The sequence below is a fragment of the Urocitellus parryii genome, chromosome 4, assembly GCF_045843805.1.
Source record: "Urocitellus parryii isolate mUroPar1 chromosome 4, mUroPar1.hap1, whole genome shotgun sequence".
Lineage (NCBI taxonomy): Eukaryota > Metazoa > Chordata > Mammalia > Rodentia > Sciuridae > Urocitellus > Urocitellus parryii.
Window position 1 is genome coordinate 159,047,235 of NC_135534.1, and position 23,822 is coordinate 159,071,056.

The following is a 23,822-nucleotide window of genomic DNA, read 5'->3' on the forward strand; positions in this document are numbered from 1 at the left end:
CCTTCATGGTAGAATTCTTGCCTAGCATGTGCAAAGTTCTGGGTTCAATCTTTAATACAAAAAAACTTTTTAAAAATTTTGAGCATGAAGAGGCTCAGAAGACTTAGACATGGGCTATCTGAAGCCTCTGAAATGGATAACAACAAAGGCATTTTAAGCTATGGCATAATTACTGTATAATCTTCTAGGGTGACTATCCATAAAGAATAATACTTAACTTGTATTTGCTTATTTGTGGTTTTCCAGTTTCCCTATTTATTAGTATATTAATTATTTAAGATGCTACATTCAAGTTTATAAATCTTGTCAAACATCTTAAAAAGTTCTTCAAAAGTTATAAAACTTCATTTAAGGAAGTATTTCAAATTAGTATATAACTAAACTTCTTTCCAAATTCTAAGTATTTCATGTCTTTATTTACTTATAATAGTGTCTTCGAAATTGCATATGTTATAACAATAAAATGGTTGTGTAAACCTTAGTGATAGCAGCGAACTCTATGGAGTGCGAATTTTATCTCAAAAAGTTGTTTTTGAAATTTAAGTCATGGAAACACACATACACACACACAAAAAAAATACAACTGAGTTTCATTAAAGAGTCTATAAACTAGGAGCTGGGTGTGGTCGCACACATCTGTAATCCTAGTGGTGTAGGAGGCCAAGACAAGAGGATCACAAGTTCAAAGCCAGCCTCAGTAACTTAGCAAGACCCTCTCTCTAAATATTAAAAAGGGCTGGAGATATGGCCGAGTGGTTAAGCACATCTGAGTTCAATTCCCAATATCAAAACAAAAACAAACAAACAAAAAAAACACCAAACTGAGGTTGTAGCTCAAGTGGTAGAACATTTGCTTAGTATGTGGGAGGCCCTAGATTCAATTCTAAGTCCTGAAAAAGGGGGAGGGAAAAAAAATAGCCTGACTATAGACATACATCATGCATTTTGCTTTAAACAAAAATCAGCTACCTTCACCCAATCATTTTCAATCCGGTCTGTTTTTATGACTGCATGATGCTCCCCTATATATAAACTATATCATTCACACTATAAAACACAAATGTAAAATGAGTGAAATAAAATTTCTAATATATTTCCCTACATATTATAGAATGATTTCTGCACACCCTATAGAGTGTTTACATTATCCTGGAAACCACTCTTCCAACTGAGCTAGGCATAAGCAGTTCAGGAAAGTGTAGCAGCAGATACTATAAATAACTATTAAATAACTAAGACCTGATAAACGCTGATGAAGAATCAGTTCAAAATCACAAGGACAATCGTATATACGTGAGTACACTCATCCATTTATTCAATAAATATCTGCCAGGTGTACCCTACCTAAAGCCAACACTGCCTTAGATAGTGGATATTCAACAATTAATAAGACAAAGGTCCCTGTTTTTATAGGCATGCCTCCTGGGGTGGGTGAGGCACAAATAACAACTATACACAAACAAAAAAGTTAAATATATTTGTAAACAGTGATATTTAAAATGCTACAAAAAGGGGGGGAAAAACAGGTTAAGAAGTCATAAAAACCCAGAGCTTGGGACACTACAGGGAAGTTTATCAGGAAGGTCTCTCTGAAGAGATGACAATGGAGAGAAGCCCAGAATGAAACTGAAGGTAGGAGGCATGAGAAAGTGTGGAAGAAGAGCATGGTTGCCAGAGGAAAACCACGTGCAAAGGGCTGGGGTAGATAAAAGCTTGGCAGAAGGAGCAGTGGTAGGAAAAGCTGTTGGAAAGGCAGTTACATATAACATGTTCTCCCTGGTTAGGGCAAGGAGTCTGGGTTCTGTTGAAGGTGCTGAGATAAGTAAGTGATCCTTCCTTGGAGAGGAGTCTGTGCTGGGGGTGAGGAGAGGCCAGATTGGAAGACCAAGCCAGTGAGAAGATACTACAGTGTTGCAGGTAATGGTGTTTGGGAGCAGGGTGAGGACGGACGGCTGTGTTACTAAGGGGGTGGATCTGGAAGGCAGATATGACAGGATATGCACAGTAGATGCAGGGTACAAGAGGACACAGAGTTAAAAAGAGCCTGAAAAAAATGAGCTTTGGGGAAGCACCTAAAAATAAATCTAATGACACTCATTTGAACAGGTTCTTGGATTCCTTTTTTTTTTTTTTTTTTTTTTTTTTGGTGCTGAACACAATGGCTGGTCCATGCTAAGTGCTAAGCATCCTTCTCAATCACTGAGCTACATCTCCACCCCTCAATGTAACTTCGATTTCTTTTGTTTTCATCAGTGTTCCACATTTCTTGTGTGGTTTCTCTGTTCTGTCCATCACCACCCTTCACTTTATTTTCCATTTAGACATCTTTTCAAACTTAAAATCGGGAATGTATTAAACACTATAGGTTTAAACAATGAAATTCTCATATTATACATTTGTACCTCAACTAACTGAAAATATGGAAATAAAGTTAAAAGTCAGACTAAACCTAAGGAAACCATGAAAACAAGTGGCTCCACCAACTTCCATCTTTCTGCCAACTATCAAGTGGAAGTTCAGTGTCTTTTTACCTCTTGTCTCACAACAAATTGTTCTTGATTTTAAAATGTTTTAAAAGACTGAAAATTTAAAAAATACATCTAATTGGAAGTTGCTGGAATCAACCAATGTGAAGTTAAGGGTAATTTTAACTTTTTGATTCTTTTTGGCACTCCTAAAATACTACACTAAATAGATGTTTAAATATTAACACAATGTGAAGCATTATTAATAATCCTTAATACTAATCTTGACCCTGGTTTTACAAAAGAAAAGAGTGGCTGAAAAGTACCTTAAGAACTTTTCTGTCACACACACACACACACACACAAAAAAAAAAAAACACATGCAGGGATTAAATATAACACTGCTTCTCTGAATTCTAAAGCAATTTATTTATTCCACCTATATATAAAACCAATCTCAGATTAGGATATTTACCTACAAGGTACTGAAAAATAGAAACTTCCTATACAAGGTATTTAACAGCTAGATTCAAAGGTGTTCTTATATTTTTTTTTCTTTTTTAATTATATACATCCCTTTCTCTCCAGGAAACTGCTTTCACCTACCCATACACACACCACGTTACATGCAAGGTAGTAGCATGGAGTATCCTCAAGAAATTAAAAATGAGTGAAATGAGGCTACCATCTGCATTACATCCATAAAAAACCTAACAGATGCAAAGTCACCTTAACAAGTAGCTCCCAGGACAGTTGACTAATATCTGTTTGAGAATATTAACATATCTAAAGAAAAAGGAATTCATCAGAAAGGGGAATTGGAAGGAGAAAAAAAAATAAAGAAGAGTAAATGCTGTCAACGCTTGGGAACCACAGCACAAGAGGAGTCCCAAGAATGCACTGGAAGCAACAGAGACCACAGAAAGCTTCCTACGGGGACAGGAAGCTCTCAAGTCTCCCCATGCCCAACCTCAATATTCTCTGCATGAATTCCAAGCTCATAAAGTAATAAGCCACATTTGGCTTATAATTTGAATCCCTGCTTAAATTTGCCTGCAGAGATTGGGCCAATCATGTCAATCTGCATACATGAATATGCCCCTCGTATGGTACACAGATACATACCTGTTCTCATGACACCTGTGTTTGTGTGTGCAATCTCTCCCCCTAAAGTCAGTGAACAAAGTGAGCCCCTAATGGACATCTCTTTCAAAGGTATGATGATAACATTATGTTTCTAAGCATATGAAGACCAGAGGTAGTTGGCAGACATGGTTATTCTTTTAAAATAATGAATACCCTCCTGCCAATGAATTTTGTTTTCATTATTAGTTTTATAGCTTTTACTTCACCTGTAATACCCATAGCACCTAATAGAGTATCACATATACTATAGAAACTCAAGTGCTTGTTAAATTGTTACAGTCAACAAATAATTAAATAACTAAAACTGTGTTACACTTTGAAAAATGAAGCAACTCTCAAACTCCTATGCCTATCTCAATATACAACTAGAACACAATAGCCTAACAATTTTAAAAGCATCTCTTATTTTTACCAAATCAGTACACCATAACCTAATGTTGTCTCATGTAAATCTGCAATGTTATTTTATATGTGGTAAGCAAACATTTACTTGCTTGTTGTGAGACTTATAATATTGATATATCTGTATTTCAGAAGTACCATTTGATAATAATACTAATAAACATTGGATGATACACTCACTATTCATCTATGGCATGCACAAATATACCAAAACTACAAAAAGCATGTACAGATATTACTTACTGCTGTGGGAGAGTACATCAGTGTTAAACTCTTGCCTCCCTCACCCTCAAAATTCAGTAAACCCTGCAATTCTGCTTCCTACTCTCCCCCATGAGGAAGATAGGAATGACCTGTTTCTCACAGAGGCTTTTTTTTTTTTTTAAAGAGAGGGTCTCTCTAAGTTGCCTGCAGGCTGATCTTGGAACTCCCAGGCTCAAGTGATCCTTCCATCTCAGTCTCCCAAGAAGCTGGGACTACAGGCACATGCCACCACACCAGGCATCTCATGGACACTCTTGACACATATTCATTATACACTGACTTCATTAGATCTAATTACAGTCATCTAGGTACACAAAAATATGGTGTCATTGGCTGCTGTCTCTACATACAAGTGAAGCTACATTGACCTGTGAACAGACGTAAGTCCTTTATGTGAAACTATTTCTAGCAAAGAACATCTAGTACTGTGAAAAACCTGGCTCAAGACCTGGCAGAATTTGAGTCTTAGAAAGTCTCTACTTTTTACTGTCATATAGAGTTAATGCCCTTTGAAGCAAAAATATTTGTCTATCAAAAACCAATTCAAGGGGGCTGGGGATGTGGCTCAAGCGGTAGCGCGCTCGCCTGGCATGCGTGCGACCCGGGTTCGATCCTCAGCACCACATACCAACAAAGATGTTGTGTCTGCCGAGAACTAAAAAATAAATATTAAAAATTCTTTCTCTCTCTCTCTCTCCTCTCTCACTCTCTCTTTAAAAAAAAAAAAAAAAAAAAAAAAAAAAAACCAATTCAAGGGCTGGGGTTGTGGCTCAGTAGTGCACATGTGAGGCAGTGCATTCGCTCCTCAGCACCACATAAAAAATAAGCAAATAAAATAAAGGTAGTGTGTCCATTTATAGTCAAAAATATTTTTTTAATTCAAAAAAGTGTTTTTTCCCAATCACCACTTTCAATGAGAAAAAAATCTGAACCATCACATTGTACTTCCAGAAACATACCTGTTAGGAGAAGTGTTGAAAGAAGGAACTTCCCTAATCCACTAGATAATGAAATGTGTATTACAAGGAGATTAGATACCACAGGATGGAGAACTGAATGGCCTTTGTGTGGCTGTATGGTTTTAATTATATTACTTATGCCCCAAACCAAATAAGATATCAATAGCTACACATTATTAAGTCAGTCCACATACATATATGTACATGTCAAAACATGCTAAAAATAACATAAAATATTCATATTTTGTTTAACAGGAATAAATATGTCATATGGTATAATAAAATTTGTATACACCCAAAAATTTTGTGTATGGTAACTATAAAATTTTGTCCTATCAAATTTTATAAATGATGTAAATGCTTTATAGAATATTCAAAAGTAAAAAAAGTTAATCCTCAAAATATGTCATGAGATGTTTTAAACTGGCTAGTTACTGTTAACAAATTTAAATATTTGTGAGGAAAAAAATACATACTCTCCATACATAAATTTAATCACTTAGCCATCTAATTAATAGCTCATACCAAACAGTGAAACTTTTCTCTAAAGTAACTGTCACAAGGTCAAAAACAGACAATGCAATTAAGACCTGAATGGCCCATCAGAATACTAGAAAAGCAATTACTTAGATGGAAATAAACTTAGGTCTTGATTAGAATGAATAAGAAGAAAACTGGAATTTTACAAGAACAAATATTTCTTTTAATTCAACAATAGTACAACATAGCTTCCTCCAAATTAAGTTACCTTTCACTTGCTCTTCAATTTCTCTAATTCAATGATGTAATATCTTAAAAATTTACCAAATAGATTGCAAAATGAGCTCTTTCGAAACATGTCGTGCCAGATATGAATATAGTTATTTATTTAAAACTTCACTGGACAGGTTATTTTGGGTTTGGAGATCATACAATAATTTTTAGTTTTATCTCTGTTGGTGTTTTTCTAGTCATGACGGGATGTCTAGGAAGACAAATTTTCTCAATAATGGTTTTTCCCCCCTTTCCTTTTGAGGTATTTATAAAACCAAAAACAATTATTTCTATGCACTTAATTCCACCCCCAGGGCATGCAGTATGTCTGTTATCATACAGAACACCTAGAATGCTTTTAAACTCAATGATAATTAAGAAACATCAAAGCAAAACCTGGTTGTTTCACAGGGAACTAGGAGCTATCATCTTTTGGCTACTGAATGACATATTTCTTGTCCGCTGGAGTACCACCAAGAGTTTTTACCTAAACAGTAGATTGTACTTTCTTAATGTAGTCTTTACTCTGCTGAAGACCAGATAAATTTGACCTTTAAGTGTAAATTGCAAAAAACAAGGAAAGTAAGAATACACATATGAAACTATATCAAACTTAAAAACTTCTTCATGACAAAAGCAATGGAAGTAAGCAATAGAGGACAGAGAATCTACAGAATGGGAGAAAATATTTGTCACCTAACATTTCTGATAAGAGATTAATATCCAGAATTTATAAGAGACTCCTACAACTCAACACACACACACACACACACACACAATCTTGTTAAAAGATGAACAAAAGGGCTGGAGTTGTAGCTCAGTGATAAGAGTGCTTGCCTAGCATGTGTAAGGCACTGGGTTCGATCCTCAGCACACATAAAAAGGAATAAATAAAATAAAGGTATTGTGTCCATCTGTAACTAAAAATAAATAATAAATAAATTTTTAAAAAGATAGACAAAAGGCTGCAAGTGGTGATATATGCCCGTAGTCTCAGCTAATCAAGAGGCCAAGGCAGGAGGACCATTTAAGGCTAACCTAAGTGATAAAGCTGCCTCAAAAAAAAAAAAAAAAAGACAAAGGACTTGCATAGGTATTATTCCAAAGATACATGAGTAGTCAAAGACCATATGAAAAGATACTCAGCATCACTAATTTTCAAGGAAATATAAATCAAAACCACAAGAGAGGTCATCTCACACCTGTTAGAACTGCCACTATCAAAAGATACATGTTAGGATGTGGAGAAACTGGAGCCCTTGAGCACCACTGGAAGTAGTGTAAATGATAAAGCTATTATGGAAAACAGAATGGAGGTTTCTCAAAACATTAAATAGCAGACTACCACGTGATCCAGCAATTCCACTTGGAGGTATTTATTTATCCCAAAGAATTTAAAGCAAGATACAGAAAAGAGATTTATATGCCTATGTTTACAGCAGTGTCTATAACAATAGTCAAGAGGTAGAAGCAAGCTAAATGACCATCTCCAAATGAACACATAAAGAAAAGTTGTGGGGCTGGGGATGTGGCTCAAGCGGTAGCCCGCTCGCCTGGCATGCGAGCGGCCCAGGTTCGATCCTCAGCACCACATACAAACAATGATGTTGTGTCCACCGAAAACTAAAAAATAAATATTAAAAAATTCTCTCTCTCTCCTCTCTCTCTCTCTCTCTCTCTCTCTCTCTCTCTCTCTCTCTCTCTCTCTAAAAAAAGAAAAAAGAAAGAAAAGTTGTGTGTTGGTGTATGTGTATGGAATATTATTCTGCTTTATAAAAGAAAATTCTGTCATGTTACAATGAGGATGAGCCTTCAGAATATTTTGCTAAGCAAAATAAGCCTTCACGCACGTGTGCACATGCACACACATAATTACTTTATGATTCCACTTATATGAGGTATTTGAAGTAGTCAAATGCTTAGAAACAGAAAATAGAATACTGGTTGCCAGGAGCATGGAGAGCAGAGGAAAAAGGAGCTGCTGTTATTGTACAAGGGCCACAAAATTTTAGCATTTGCAAAATACAAATATTCTAGAGATCTGTTGCACAATAATTTGGAGTTAATACCATTATACTGTATGTTAAAAAATTATTAAGAGGGTAAATTTTATGTTATCTTTATGACAGTCAAAAATTGTTCAGTAAACTGCTAGGGAATCAAGAATAGTTAAAATAATTTTGTAAAAATTTAGAAGACTCACACTTCTAATTGTAAAACTTAATATACTAATCAAGACAATGTGGTACTGAAACAAGGATAGATACACAGATCAATGAAATTGTGTAGAAATTCCAGAAATAAACCTAACATCTGTAGTCAATTAATTTTCAACAAGGTATATGACAAATTCCATGTAGAAACAAATTTTTTTTCAGTACTGGGGATTATTTGTACTAGGGGGAGGGCACTCTACCACCAAACCACATCTCCAGCCCTTTTTATTTTATTTCTTAAAAAAAAAAAAAATGGTACTAGGGATGGAACTCAGGGGTGCTGTACCACTGAGCTACATCCTCAGTCCTTTTTATTTAGAGACAGGATTTCGCTAAGTTGCCTAGACTAGCCTTGAACTTGCAATCCTACTGCCTCAGCCTCCCAAGTAGCTAGTACTACAAAGAATCATCTTTTCAACAAATGGTGCTGTAAAAGACATTCACACTCCAAAGAATGAAGTTGGGCCCTACTTCACACTAAATATAAAAACTAACCTAAATCTGCCCTGAAGAAGCTCAAACTGTAAGATACTTAGCAGAAACCACAAGTCTACACTTCATAATCTTGAGTTAGACAATTCTTAACTAGCATATCTAAAGTAAGAACAATGAAAGAAAATAGGAAATCTAGACTTCAAAATTTAAAACTTCTGCAACTCAAAGAACACCATCAAAAAAATAAAAAGCCAACCCACGGAAAGGGAGAAAGTATGTACAAATCTTACATCCTAAAGAACTGTTATCAAAAGTCTTACAATTAAAATATAACCCTAATGAAAAAGTCACAGAAAAGATATACAAATGGCCAGTAAGCACTTGAAAAAAATGTTCAGCCCCACTAGCCATCAGGAAATGCAAATCAAAACCACAAGAAGATACTACTTCACAGCTCCAAGATGATTAAAATAAAAAGACAGATACTAACAAGTGTTGGAGAAGATGTCCAGCAACTCGAAGACTCATAAACTATTGGTGGTAATGGAAAATGCTGCAGTTGCATTGGAAAACAATTTGGCAGATCCTCAAAAATCAAAAACACAGTTGCAATATGACCCAGTGATTCCATTCTGTAGATTTACATCCAAGAGAATGGAAAACATATGTCTACAAAAACCTTGCACATAAATGGTCACAGCAGCATTACTCAGAAGAGCCAAACACTGGAAATGACCCAAAATGTTCATCCATTGATGAATAAATAAGTGGTATAGCCATCCAACAGAATTTTATTAATATACACTTTCTAGATGAATTACATCTAAAGTAAAAATTTTAAATTGCTATGATTATTTAGTCCTATCACATTAAGTATAAAATGCCCCAATTGAAAAGAAACTTAGGACTTACCAAATTCAATTGTTTTGCCATTGAGTGAATGGAAGATCTCAAATGTAATGGGATAAAATGGGGGCATGTGTGATCACCCCATCCTAGGCTGCTCTCATACCTGAGCAAGCCTGCACAGTCAGCTGCACAGAGATCCTGAGTGGATAAGGAATAGGCGCAGGATACCACTAAGAAGCACTCCTGGCATGTGTTCCTTTCTCTTTAATTACCACATATTTTATCCTAGATTTTGAGAGTTTGGGGGGATTGGAGAGGTTAAAATGATAACTTTCAATTTCATAAGTTCCCCTTTTCCTCTTCTCTTATCACCACACAAACAATAATGAGTGGAAACTGAACTACTAGAAGGAGGAAGGTTAAGATATCCTTGCCTTATGTGTGGGAAAGATGATCAGGGAATATTCATTTGAATATAATACACATAGTACTTCAACCCACAGGCCAACAGAAGGGGACATGGCCCTAGGCTTTCTGGGCACTTAGCTGTCTTTACTTGAAGAGGTTTGTCTGAAAGGAATCATCCCACCTGCAGGAAGGGGTATGAAAAATAACTCATCTCTCTTCCCTGAAACAAAGATAATAGCCCTAGAATACTTTCACAAGACACCAGGATAGCTTAGTACAGACTGTTTCAGGTACAACTATTAAAAAGTTAGCCTTGGACTGGGGAGGTAGCTCAGGGGTGGAGTGCTGACTTAGCATTCATGAGGCTCTGGGTTCCATCTCCAGCACCCCAGGGGTGGGCATGGGGTGGGGAAGGCAAAAAGTAGCTTTGGCTAAAAATGTTAGGGTCAAATAAAAATTATAGACAATTAGAGGGGTTTAGTAATATTATTAAGATACTTCTTTTTTGTTTTGGGAAAAGGTCTCACTGTGTTGCCCACAGTCTGGCCTCCAACTCCTAGGCCCAAGGGATCCTACTGCCTCAGTTTCCGTGGAAGCTGGGATTACAGATACATGCCACCACTCAGGATTCTCATTAAAATACTTGAAAAGTTATTAGAGAGCCCCCAAGAGAGTCTGGTAAACTTAAAAATAGTTCATTAGGAAAGCAAAAACATTTTATTCATCATTGGTAACAAAAATTTCCCTAGTTAAAATAGTAAACTCTGAGGCAAAGAAAGTAGGATAATTTACCATTTTCTATTGAAATGTATTAAGAACTCTTAAAAACAGTTTTATTAATCTTCTAAGGTGTTTTAATATTTTCCAACCCCAAATCTGCAGATATTTGTATTTATTATGATTTTAAAATGATCCTGTGGTCCTCCCTTTTCTCCTTTATATCAAAGCAGCTAGGCAAATGCATTCATAAAGAGCCAAGTGATAACACCAGGCTCTGCTGGAGGGAAATAAAAAATGGGGACTCTGTCGCATAGGAAAATTAATAGGCTGTATTATTTGTACACTGATTTTAAAACCTACATACAACCTCTATGAAATATCTTTTATTTTTAAGTTATGAAAAATTATGAGAATTACTAACAGAACCATGGTTGTGTTGACATGATTCAGTCCATACAAAAAATAGTTACAATATTCTAGTCATCAGAGATATTGCTTTTGTTCTCTGAAAAATTTAAAAAAAAGAAAATAATACTTTTCATTGCTGTCAAACCTATTCAATTTTCCCCTCAAATGAAGTTTAGATGAAAACAATGTGACTGACAAGCTCCGCACAGGCAAATCTTGGCAACCTTCAACTCTGTCTATCTCCTTGGCCTGTTAAGCAAAATTCCTTCACAAACTGTTGGTCTTTGCAATAACTCCTACAAAGCTCGTTACTGCCAGTGTCGCCGTATCCCCCATGTTGTGCATTTATCCCTGGGATGCATATCAACATGTGGCACATGTCCTTGACATGCACAGAAGAGCTGCACCCCAGGACAGCAGCATGCACGACAATAGTGTCGATTCTTACTTCTTTATGGTTGCTGGGATGTAACCGAGAAATCTAATAACTGTGACAGTGGGGCCTTTCGGTTTTTCCTTGCCTTTCCAGACAGTGAAGCTGCACAGACACTAATGAAAGGTTAAATGAATAGGAATAGCTGACAAGAGGTACAATAAAGAAGGAGCTTGGTAATCCACAGACACTGAGCAGAGATCCTTGGCTCAAGCAGAGAAAGGACAGCACATCGTCGAGCCACAATATTTAAAACAGCTTGCTATACACAGAGGCTTTTGTGTCTGGGTACACGTCTGGCTTTGGACTAAAAAAAAAAAAAAAAAAGATACTGAAAAGGAATTTCAGCATGGGGCACTTTGGCAAATGTAAGGTCATAATAAGAGAAAAATGTTTTGTGTGGGTTGTTACATCTTTGTACTAAACACAAAAAAGCAGAGACTATGAACTCATGAACCTTAAGTTCCAAGACAATACTGTACATTTTGACAACTATGAAATACAGTATCTAGAAGGCTGGCTTGATGAGATTCCCACTGCTAAGATATATATGCAGTGACTCATTTAGAAAAGTTCCACATTCTGCCTTCCTTGTGGAAGAATTCCTGATAACTAGAGTTCTAGTCTTTATAATGAATGTGATTTGTTACAAATACAACCAAAATTCTCAAGTCATTCCACTCTCCAAAACTTCCCAGTAGTTCTTATAAGGAAACTGAACTTACCATGCTAATAATTTGTAAACTATAAGGCAAACTCTTTGCAATTTTACGTTACTAGAAATGGAAAATGGCCTTAACTCGAATTCTTAATTTTGGACAGTTTTTTTTATTGCCATTGCCCTTCTCACTGTACCTTAAGAGGTTGTATTCCTTGGGGGAATAACTCATTTTAAATTATTATAGCAAAAACATTTTAAATCACCAAGAAAAAAATGCTATAGAATGTCCAGGGGAAAATAAAACAAAAGGAATAAAATTGATATTTCCATGTCATTTTTTTAAAAGAGAGAAAAAAAAGGTTATGTCTCTGCTGTGGCAAAAACTTGAAAAATGATGTATCTGTAATATCGTTCTTATGAATATGCATAAGTTAGAATACAGGATCACACAAATGGAAAAGGATACTGAGAACATGTTTTAAAACAAGGGGAGTTCTTTGAACAGCTAAATTAAATTATAGCTGAACTTTTGAGTGTACTGAGGGTTCTAATAAGTAACAAATAAAGACTTTTATTGGCTAGCAACATAATGAGAGCTACTGTGCAAAAGATTTTTTAAAAAGACAAATCTGGGTAGTTTATCTCACTGGATTATATTATTTACTTAAATTATAAATAAATTTGTCCAAAGTAATGCTCTTAGAAACTAATATATACATATTAAAGAGCAATTATGATCAATGACTCTAATATAAACATCACACATTTTCATGGAAAGATAAATAAATGTGAAATTGAATAATAAATACCGAATTTAAAACAATTTAAGTCCTATATTTTAAATTTAACTTACTTATTTATCCCTAACTTATCAGTTTTACACATAACATGAAACACTTATTTGAACAATTTTCTCTCCAGAATATAGCAGCTGTATAGAGAACTACTTCAAACACATCACATACAGAAAAGGAGTTGTCCCCAATAAACAAAACTAACATATTCTGCTCTCAGTGATTTGGTGGAAAGTCACTTTAATAGAACTTTGAAGGTTGTTCTTCCAACATGAGAATAACTCCTTCAGTTGATAGAACAACAATCAAAAGTTAGGTAAACCAGAACATATAAAATATATTTGATTACATTTGCCTAATCTTCAAATGATATGAAAGGTGGAACCCTAGAAAGATTAACTGATTCCTTAATTGTTCTTATAGAAAGGTCTGTTGCTCTGTCACCGCTAAAAATACACATATAAAAAATAACCGCACCTCCAAGCCTAAACTCTGAGCCAGTATTCATTACCTACTCTTTCTGTACAACATTCTGATTGCCAGAGTGCTTTTTATTTACCCTTAAGTATATCTAATAAAATCATGAGGCTCCCTCTAGCTCTTCAGAGAGGAGTTTACTAACCAATGATCCTATATAATTCCCATCCAACAGGAAAGATTTGAGGAGGTTGTCCCCCCTTACACAAGAAATGTTTTCAACTCTGTTTCTTGTCAGGATGTAGATGGTAAATGAGACCATCTGTGGAGGAATTCAGAAAGTACTGCTCCTTATGTATGCAGCAAGCTATTAATCACTTCCAACCTAAATGTTAGATACTAAATTCTACCATTGTAACCTGCTTAAACTATGTATACATTCCCAATTAGATTTACCTATCTCGTACAAAATTAATCTTAATTTCAAAAGCAAATAACGTGAACATCCACAAAAATTCAAATTTGTGATCTGGTCTCATTTAAAAGTGTACATTTAAACACAAAATCTCAAAAAAAAAACATTAACAGTGTATTTGTGGAGTTTATATAAAACAAAGATTCTGATGGTAATTTGTAGAAAACATTTTCATGTACCATAATATTTATACACCACACTGGTAATGACTTTTTTTATTGTTTAATCTTTTCTGCAATTCAGTATTGAATATTTGGGGATGTAGTTATTTAGAAGACTATAAATAATATAGTTGAAGTATATCATTGATATTTAGTCCATCTTACAATAGCCATAAAAGCCACACAGTCCACTGGCAAATCACTCCAAATAAGTGAATATGAACAATGCTAAATCAAACTCATACTCGCTGAGGCCATCTTACAAACACTTAAGGAATATTTAAAGTAGTATTCAACTTTAAAATTTAAAGGAAAGGAAAACCACTAACTTCAAGTCATCACCTCTTTTGGACTCCCTTAAAATAAGAAATATTCCCAGGAACAACAACAAAAAGAATAGCTGCCTCTACCCCACCCCCACCCCCCGCCCCTTTTTGCGCCAGTGTCCAATTTCTTCTTTTCTGAACAGCTGTATTATCCAACTTAAGTTGCTCTGCTAATTTCAGTCCCACAAGGACTAACTTGGAAGGCAAAAAAATACAAGAAAAGATCAATTTGCTGGGAAAGATCAAATGAGAAAACTGTGGGGACAGCACCAGGTCAGCGTGTGGAGAACTAAGCAGACCTGTTCTTCATTAACTGCGGCTCTCTGGGGATGTCACACACTACCTGTCCGTGGGCTTTATTGAACCGCCTAACCCGCCTCTCTGTTCCATTCTTCTGGGCCCAAGTGAATCATATCCTGCTGCTGACAAGTTAGCAGGGGACTGCGGCTGCAACATGAAAGTACTTTTCTTTCTTGTCTAAATCAGGCAGATTTTTGAAAAGACGACACAGCATTGACTCGTGACATGGCAAGATGAAACGAGAGGTCTGGGCCGGTCGTGGAGCTGTGCAGATAAAAGTAATCAAATGACACTCCTGGAATGCAAATTGGCATTCTTGACTGCAGCAATTGCACAACCATGAAACATCCCTGACAGCAAGCAAGATTAGGACAAAATGTTATGTAAAGCACTGAACTCAAAAACTCTCACTTGAAAATTCAAACTGTAACACTTACATTTTAATATAGCAAGAGTCAGCTCTGCTTTTGTCTGCTTCTTTTTGTAATCACATATCCCTGCTTGACAGATATCTTACATCTCAGGTAGAAGGAAAAAATCAGGGATTAGGAATGTACTATTGCCATTAATATTTTCTTAATATTTATTTTTAAAATCACATGATGTTGATTCTTCAAAGTTTTACATGTAAACACAGAACCTAACTTACTATTCTGAGGGGTGGGGGCAGTATTTCGGACCATTCTGACATGATACACTAAATAAAAGTTCACATTCAGGCTAACTTCCCTCAGGTGAAGAAATTCCTGTGACTTTGGTAAAGTGATTAGCAATCTGGATTTTGAATATACTGCTCTCCGGGAACAGGACCAGTAGCTACAACTAAGAACTTCATTAAGACTGAACAGTTTAAATGAAACAGCTACAAATATGATATAAAACACAGGACCCTCTAAAGGTTCACAAGGGATTTTTGTGTGTGATTCCAAAGGGTGAAAGAAGTTCTATTTACTTGTACAGGGTCTCACTACTCGCATACATCTTCAGATCAGACACACTAAGTAATGGTGCCAGAAATAAATTCCACCCAATGCATGGATATGTGTGTGCACAGTAACATCTGAAACTGCAGAATACAAAAACACTGGATGACAAATGGGATTAGCCACTGCTCAAAATGATTAGTATATGGGAAAAGATGTGTAGACAAATAGTGATATTGGCTAGGGGAAAAGAAAACTAACATCTACAACTGGCTTTTACGATGTTCTTGTGTAAAATGCCGTTAGAAGAGAATCTCTCTAGCTTTAAGCAGATACATTTAATATTTTGTCCTGATGCCTCACTTAAACACAGGTTCCCACAACTGCAACTGTCCACGAAGTACATAAAAAAAAATAATAAAACAGGCCACTTTCTGCCACTTTAATCCTGGGTACACAGGATTATTTTATGATGTCTTTTGTACATCAGTTTTACAACAGCTTGACTCTAGGGTAAATGGGAACCATCATAAATCGCACGCTGCTTTCAAAACCACTTTAATTTCTGTCAGCGTTACTGTAACCACAGTCTTGGGCGCATGCTTTTTTTTTTCCTGGTGCCTGCATTTGACAGTCGCATCTCCTACACTCCAGTTGTGACTTTGATCACTGAAACAAGAGATGTCACATTAGGGGGAAGGGAAGAGAAAAAAAAAATGCCAACCCGCTATCACCCTTTTTCTTATATATTCTATCTACACACGGAACACAGCATATCAGATTCCCAAGTGGGGGTAACAATAGCAACGCTGGGTGGAAGCAAACTAAAAGGAAGGGAGTGGTCAAGCCCCATTTCTAACAAATCACTTCCCCGAAAGCGGACAGAGCTGCTCATCACCAGGCTAACTAATTGCACGCTTCCTCGCTACAGAGAAGCCGCTTGGTGTAGAAGGGCTGTGCTGGATGGAGTCTCGCTTCGTGATGCCATTCTATTTCTTCCACCACTTGCACTCGGAACTTATTTTTAATCTTAGCTCACCTCACAGGAGATTTCGCCTAGTTTTGTTTTGAACCTTTTTTTTTTTTTTTTTTAAGTTCGGCCCCCTCCCCGGGCCCCAAATCTCACCCTCCAGCCAATATGTAAGTAAAACAAGTCGGCTTCTTTAGAATTGCACTTTGGAAAAACATATCTAGGGTTGATTTTGCTGCCCTGCGTTTTGCACGTTCTTCATAAAACCTGCAGGAGCATTTCCTACCATCCTCACAAAGGGAGGGTTCCGAGCGCGAAGCAGAGGGGAGGGGATGAGCCAACGTGCTGGGGCTGGTGGCTGTGCCCGCGCGGCACGGCGCCCAGCGCGCTCTGGCACCCACGCCCAGCCGCCGGTCCCTCACACACCGGCAAGTTGTAAAAAGTTATCGCGGGTCCCAAGCGCTTTCCCCTCCTCCCAGAGCTCTTCCAGCGCTCCATTCATCCCCCGCGTCCTTTCCACTCGGTCCCCCCAAGCTGGTCCCCAACTCCCTAGAGCCTCCCGCTAGCCAGCTGCTCACCTTCGCTCGGAAGCCGCGAGAGGGACGAACTTAACCAGCCCCCCAACAAGCACTCCCACCCTCCCACCTGGAACTCGCCTCGGAAACTTGGGGCCAAGTTTAGTGGAGGATTTGGGAGCACAGCAGGGGCCAGGTTGGACTAGGGCTTTTCTCTCCTACCCGCACTCCTCAGCGCCCCCCTCCACCTCACGCCGCTGGACTGGAGGAAAACACGGCCCCGGGTGGTCCCGGTGGCGCTCGGGCGCCCGGGTCATTTCTTACGAAGTCTAGAATAAAAAGGAAAGGAGGCTGGAAACTTCTTACCATCTCGGCATGCTGGTTGTCAAGTGCAGCCCCCGCCTCTTGGTCTCCTCTTAGCGGCCGTGCCTGGACCAGCCCCTCGGCCGCCTCTCGCTCCTTCTGTCTCGGCCTTTCTTTCCCTCCCCCTCCCGATTTCCTTCGGGCCGCCGCTCTCGCCGCCTCCGCCACTCCCCGCCCGCCGCCCGCGCGCGCCCTCGCCGCGGCCCCTCTGCGCTCAGGTGACTGATTTACACACGCGCCCAGGGTCGCGCTCGCTCCCCAAGTCCGAGCCTGTTGACTTCCCTCGGCTCCTCCTCGGGCCGGAAAAAAAAAAAGAAAAGAAAAGAACGGACTGTCCCGGGAGGGGGCTGCTCGCGGGAGGAGGGGTGGGGGAGACCAGCGGGCGAGGTGACCTAGCGCGGCTCTGCAAGCCCCACAAGTTTTTCCTCTCTGCAAAATTGTCGTGACTACAATGTTGCTTCCTTTTTGCAAAGTATAAGGTTCGTTTTGTTGTTGTTTGTCCTCAGTTTTCTAGGGGTTTCGTGAAGGAGATGGATATTTCTCCCTCCCACACCACCCTGTTACTTTTTTCTTTCTTTTTTTTTTTTTTCTTTGCTTTTTCCGGGGATGGAAAAACAACTTTGGCGCCCCCCGGGGGGTGCGGGCGTGGAGGTAGAGGTGGCAGCTAGCTCCCAGCTGTCAAAAGGGGGAGGAGGGAGGAGACAAGGCTAGGCTCCGAAACGCCTAGGAAAGGGCGCGAACTTTATTCCGACTGCAGCAAACCGCCGCAGCTCTTTCTTTTTCGGACACTCGCCGGTCCTCGTCCCCTTTGACCAGTTACTTCTACCCAACCGCCGCCGCGCCCCCGCCTCTCCTTTCCCTTCGGCTTCCCGGCTGCCCTAGTTCCCCTGGTCCCTCTTCGTCCAGGTCCTCCACGCGCCTTTAGGAAGAAGGCGAGGGAAGCGGAGGAAAACAGGGGACAGAAACTCAGTACAAGAACGTGCTGGGAGAAGAGGCCAAAAGTTGCCCGCAGCGGGGGGGTGGGGAGTTTCTGGTGGCGGCGTGTTTTGTGCCGGCCCAGACGTCGGCTTGCGGCGAGGGCTTCCTTCCCCTTCCCCTGGTCTGGGCCGCGGGCCTCGGACTGGCGCTGGCTCGGGAGAGGAAGGAGGCTACTGCTTGCGCGGGCACCCGCCAGGGAAGACCAGTCACATCTGTGGGTGACACTCAGCCGACCCAAGTCGCCCTGCCCCGGAGACGCAGAAACAGACTGAGCGCGCACATGCCTGCAGCTGAAGGACATTTCTTACAAGCAGGCAAAACACACTCCCAGGCAGGCAAGATTGGTGGTAGGGGCGGGGGGGGGGGGAGTTAATCTTCATCATCTTTCTAATGTACACCGTGTGCCAAAAACATCTCTGCGTTGTGCATATTTATCATAGCTAGAGCAAACTTTCTGCTTATCTGACATGGGAGGAAGACACAGGTTTCAAGCATACTCCCTTAGCACTAAGAAATCAGAATCCTGGAAGACATGCTTGGCTAAATAACAGGTTTGATTACTGGGTCCTACTGGAAAAAAAAAAAAAAAAAAAAAAAAAAACGAACCCTCCTCTTTTCTCTCTTTCCCAAGTAGAGGGAGAGAAAGACTGCATAATTGCATTCAGAGATCAGAATTAAAATACTTTAGAGATACCTAGCCTAGGAATTGCGGAGTTTTCTTTGATGCACAGTCTGGTCTTGTATTTAATATAAATTTTCACGATTTTAAAAAAAATGTTTTTCAGGAGCCATGGTTGACTAGGTCCCAAATAGCCACAGCTGGGCTGAAAATGTGATTAAGCTTATTCACGTGGATCCAGCTTTTTTCTTTTTAAAGGGCAGGGTCACAGCACCTGCAGTTCTGTGTACTAACTGGGTCTAAATTCTTGACCTGTTCTAGTCTTTTTCAAAGCCGAATTCAAGTCATTTCTGCATTTGTAGATTCCATACATTGCTTTGTTTTGGAACAATTTAGTAAACATTTCTCCTATATTAGAGTAAATGCCTTAGAGTTCTTGGCACATGGATTATCTCTAAGTTCTCAATGAAAGACAAGAGTACTCCTCTCCCTATAGCATAAATTATAGGTAGATAAGATATCTAACCACTACCCATATATATTTAAATACATGTTATTTAAGAAAGCTCATCTTTAAAAGACTTGATTTAAGGTGTAGAACATGTTCCTGTTTTCTCTAAACATAACTGTAACATCATCCTATAGTTTGTAGAAACTGATTACACAAGGGATAATGATGACCAAATGTGCAGTCTGAGCAACTGAGGATCATCACAAGAATTCTCCAGAAACAAGCCAAGTTCTGATGTGTTTTCCTGTATCACGGAAAGATGAGAAAAGCTAGTTGTTAATTTCAGAGTCATTACCCACAGAAATTCATTCACGCACTTACCGCTTTGGACAAGTGACAGACCAGCAATTGCCAAACAATTGTATTCACACAGTGCATTTTTGGCTGTGCACCTATGCTGGCCAACATGCAGAAGTTACTCTACATCAAGCAACCTGTAATTTACATTCTCCTGATTGGTTCCAGATCTGTCTGTTTTGGATGTTAGCATACAAATAATTTACATGAGGCAAGATGTGTCTATTTGGGAGTCCCTGTATCTTTTTAAGACAGTTATCATTCCAAATGTGGGGAATATATTGGGCTGAAGAACAGCTCTTGGAGAAAGTGGAAGAATTTACAGAAAGAGCAGAGCCTAGTGTGTAAGAACTCCACAGTTTGATTTTCTCCATCGGGTTTGCATGGCAAATGGAATAAAACTCTCAAGTCCTTACTGTGTCCTGCAAGACCTAATGCTCTATACCTGCCTCATTCTTTGAACTCTTTTGTTTCATTTGTTCATTCCTCAAGTGGACTACACTTAAGCCGTTCTTTCTCTGCCTCTAACTTACCAAGCTCCTTTCTACTCTTTGCTCCTGTTCTCTTCTACCTGGAATGGTCTTCCATATTTTCTGATGATTCCTTCTTAGTACTCACATATTAGCTCTAATTTTCCTTCTGAAGACTTTAGTTAAAGTGAGTAGCTAATTGCCCACCAGCCAAAATTATAATTATGTGAAAATGCCTTATCAGTTTATGTACTCATTATTTTTCCTCAACTAAAGTATAAGCTCCAGTAGGGCAAGAACTGTATCTACCTTATTGAGGCTAGATAGTACCAGACGCAAACCCTTATAAATATTTTAATAAATAAATAAATACCAAAATCATTACATTGATACATTCTTTGCTCTAAGAATATGTGGGGTAGGGGGAGAGTATGCTCTTTTAGTGGATGTAGCAAATGCTATTGGCTTCCTACACCAGTGATACCCAAAGTGTGATCTGGGGACTCCAAATGGTCCCTGAGGCCCTTTTATGAGTCTATGAGATCAAAACTATTTTTATTATTTTAATACCAAGAAGTTATTTGTCCTTCTCTTATTCTTTCATGTGTATATAGCAGTTTTCAAAAGAGAAGGTGATGTGTGCTATCACAACAAACTGAAAGCAGCAGCAAGATATGGGATTCCACTTATCTTTTATTCAATCAGAGATTAAAGAGATATGCCACAAAAACATGTCAGTTTGCAGGTAAATGGATGGAGTTGGAGAATATCATGCTAAGTGAAGTAAGCCAATCCCAAAAAACCCAAGGCCGAATGTTGTCTCTGATATGTGGATGCTGATCCATAAAGGGGTAGGGAGAGGAGCATGGGAAGAAGGGAGAAACTTTAGATAGGGCAGAGGGGAGGAAGGGAAAAGGAGGGTGCCTGTGGATAGGGAAGATGGTGAAATGAGATGGACATCATTACCCTGAGTACATGTATGAAGACATGAATGGTGTGATTCTACTTTGTGTACCACCAGAGACATGAAAGATTGTGCTCTATATATGTACTATGAATTGAAATGCATTCTGCTGTCATGTAAAACAAATTAGAATAAATAAATTAAAAATGTAAGTCAGTGCCATTCTTCTCACTAAATGTATTTGTTTTTCAAAATATATATTTTTCACTTAAAAATGTATGTATGTGTGCTGGGGCTGTAGCTCAGTGGCAGAGCGCTTGCCTAGCATGTGTGAGGCATTGGATTCAATCTTCAACACCACATAAAAATAAACAGCTAAAATAAAGGCATTCTGTCCATTTACAACTAGAAAAAAAATTTAAATGTGTGTATGTATTTTTTTTTCCTTTTGGTGCTATAACAATTTAGTACGCAGAGTGAATGAAGCCACAAATTTGTTACAATTCTGTAGATCTAAGGTAAAAAAATAGACTCCACTAAGCTAAAATGAGGGTATTGCAGGCATGTGTCCCTTTTGGAGACTTTGAGGAGAATTTATTCCTTTCCTTTTATAAATTTTATAACTTCTGGAGTCTGTCCTCATTCCTTGGCTGGTGGCCCCCTTTTCATCTCATGTGCCTCAGGTTCCATCACTGTGGCACTGATGTCTGCCTCTTTCAAATATAATTAACTGCCCTGTGGTTACAGTGGACCTGTCTAGATAAGCCAGGATAATTTGCCCACCTCAAGATCCTTAATTTAAGAGTTAGAACATGGACCACTGTTATTAGGGACTTATTATTCTGCCTACCACAGAATAGTGACAACTAATGGGTTTAACATTATTTTCTTTTTTTTAACGGTAGATTTTATATTACATATATTTTACCATAATTATAATATTTGAAGAAATACCTCTAAAGGAATATGTTAAGATGAATGAGGACAATTAAGATGCAATAGAAGGAAATATTATATTGCTGAAGCTTTTGTGTAGCAATATTTCTTCTGAATTTGAAGGAAAATGTTAAGTTCATAACATTTTCAATAAATAACTTTTTAAAAAATTCCAAATTAAAAAATTTTAATACAATAAATATCAACAGCAGCTATTGCTCACACAAACAAAAACTCCTTAGACTCTTGAAAAAAATTTTAAGAGATTGAAAAAACATTTTAAGAGGTCACCAGACAAAACAGTTTGAAAATGGCTGGCCTACACAATAGCTTTTGTCCCTTAGGTGCCTTGGATTTAAACTCCAGGGTTTGAAATTTATCCTAGTGGCCATCTTCCCCTTGGCTGTGATTGGCTGAAGAAGCATGTTACTTAGCTCCAATGAGTGAAGGTTGAGGGAAGGGCTTCTGAGAAAGATTGTTCTACTCATTAAAACTAAAAAAGGGTTGACAATAAATTGTCTCTTTTCTGCTCTGGATATTAATGTGTGAGAATGTGCTACCTGAAACAGCTGCACTCATCCTGCCATGAGGAGGGAACCTCACATACTAGGGATGATAGAGTGAAGCAGTGGGAAAGCACCTGAGCTAGCTCTTATTTATTTATTTTGGGTGCTGGGATTGCACCTATGACCTCCCACATGCTAAGCACATCTTGATTGCTGAGCTACATCTCCAACCCAGCACCTGAGCACTTGATATTATTGATTTACTGAATTAACTGATCCCAGATTGCTTCGAACTTGTTTTTATGTGATATATTTAACCCCTTCATCATGTTGAGGTTGCCTTTCAATCACTTGCTGCTTAAAGCCTCCTACATGTTATGGGGGAAAAGACATGTCTCTTTGGAATTTTTATGCAAAATTCCCTTCTGTAATTTCCCATGAAATTTAGATATTTTTCCACATTCTGAGAGAAATCTGTCAAGAAATCAGTATATAGGAGAGCTCAGAATGTGATTCAGTGGTAGAGTGTTTGCCTAGCATGTACAAAGCCCTGAGTTCAATCCCCAGTACTGAGGGAGGAAGGAAGGAAGGAAGGGAGGGAGGGAGAAAGGGAGGGAGGGAGGGAGGGAAGGAAGGAGGGAGAGAGGCAGGCAGGCAAATCAATAAATGGGGAAAAGTGTCAAAATGTCAGAATTCTCCTGTGAGAATTAAAACTTATCATTATAGAGATATTATTATTTAAAATGAACCCCCAAACGAGAAATGCTGACACAGGGAGTTGAAAGTTGCAGATGACATTTCCAGAAGTGGTTACTGTCTGATCAGTTCATTTTGTTTGTAGTTGTGGCCACATAATAAATTTGTGTTCCTAGCCCTGTATACTGCTACTGATGAGTCATTCTTCTTGCAAATTAAGGAAACGTAACTGTATTTGCATAATGTATTCTTTATAAATCCTATGAGTTGTGTTCCAAGAAATAACATGTTTTGGAAACAGAAGAAGTCTTTAAATTGACAATTCCAACACATGCTTTTGTGTAGTGCTGTTAACCTTACTAAGAGATCCTGAATGTTACATGATTCATACTACTTGCTATATTCACAATAGACCATAATTCTTTGTAAATACAAAGAAAAGGAAATATACATGTTGTAGGAAAAAAAATGTACTTAAAAAAGAATTAAAGGGGCTGGGGTTATGGCTCAGCAGTAGAGCGCTCGCCTTGCATGTGCAAGAC

At 38.4% G+C, this 23,822-nt stretch overlaps 1 protein-coding gene across 1 annotated transcript in view; it reads right to left on the reverse strand.

Moving 5' to 3' along the window:
- The window catches only part of Bnc2 (basonuclin zinc finger protein 2), a 402,451-nt gene extending 392,861 nt beyond the window's left edge, over positions 1 to 9,590 (reverse strand). Inside the window, exon 1 of the mRNA XM_077797863.1 lies at positions 9,553 to 9,590. Within this exon, the coding sequence (XP_077653989.1) occupies positions 9,553 to 9,573 (21 nt within the window). The 5' untranslated portion in view covers positions 9,574 to 9,590. The remainder of the gene's footprint in view (positions 1 to 9,552) is intronic.
- Positions 9,591 to 23,822: the final 14,232 nt, after the last annotated feature.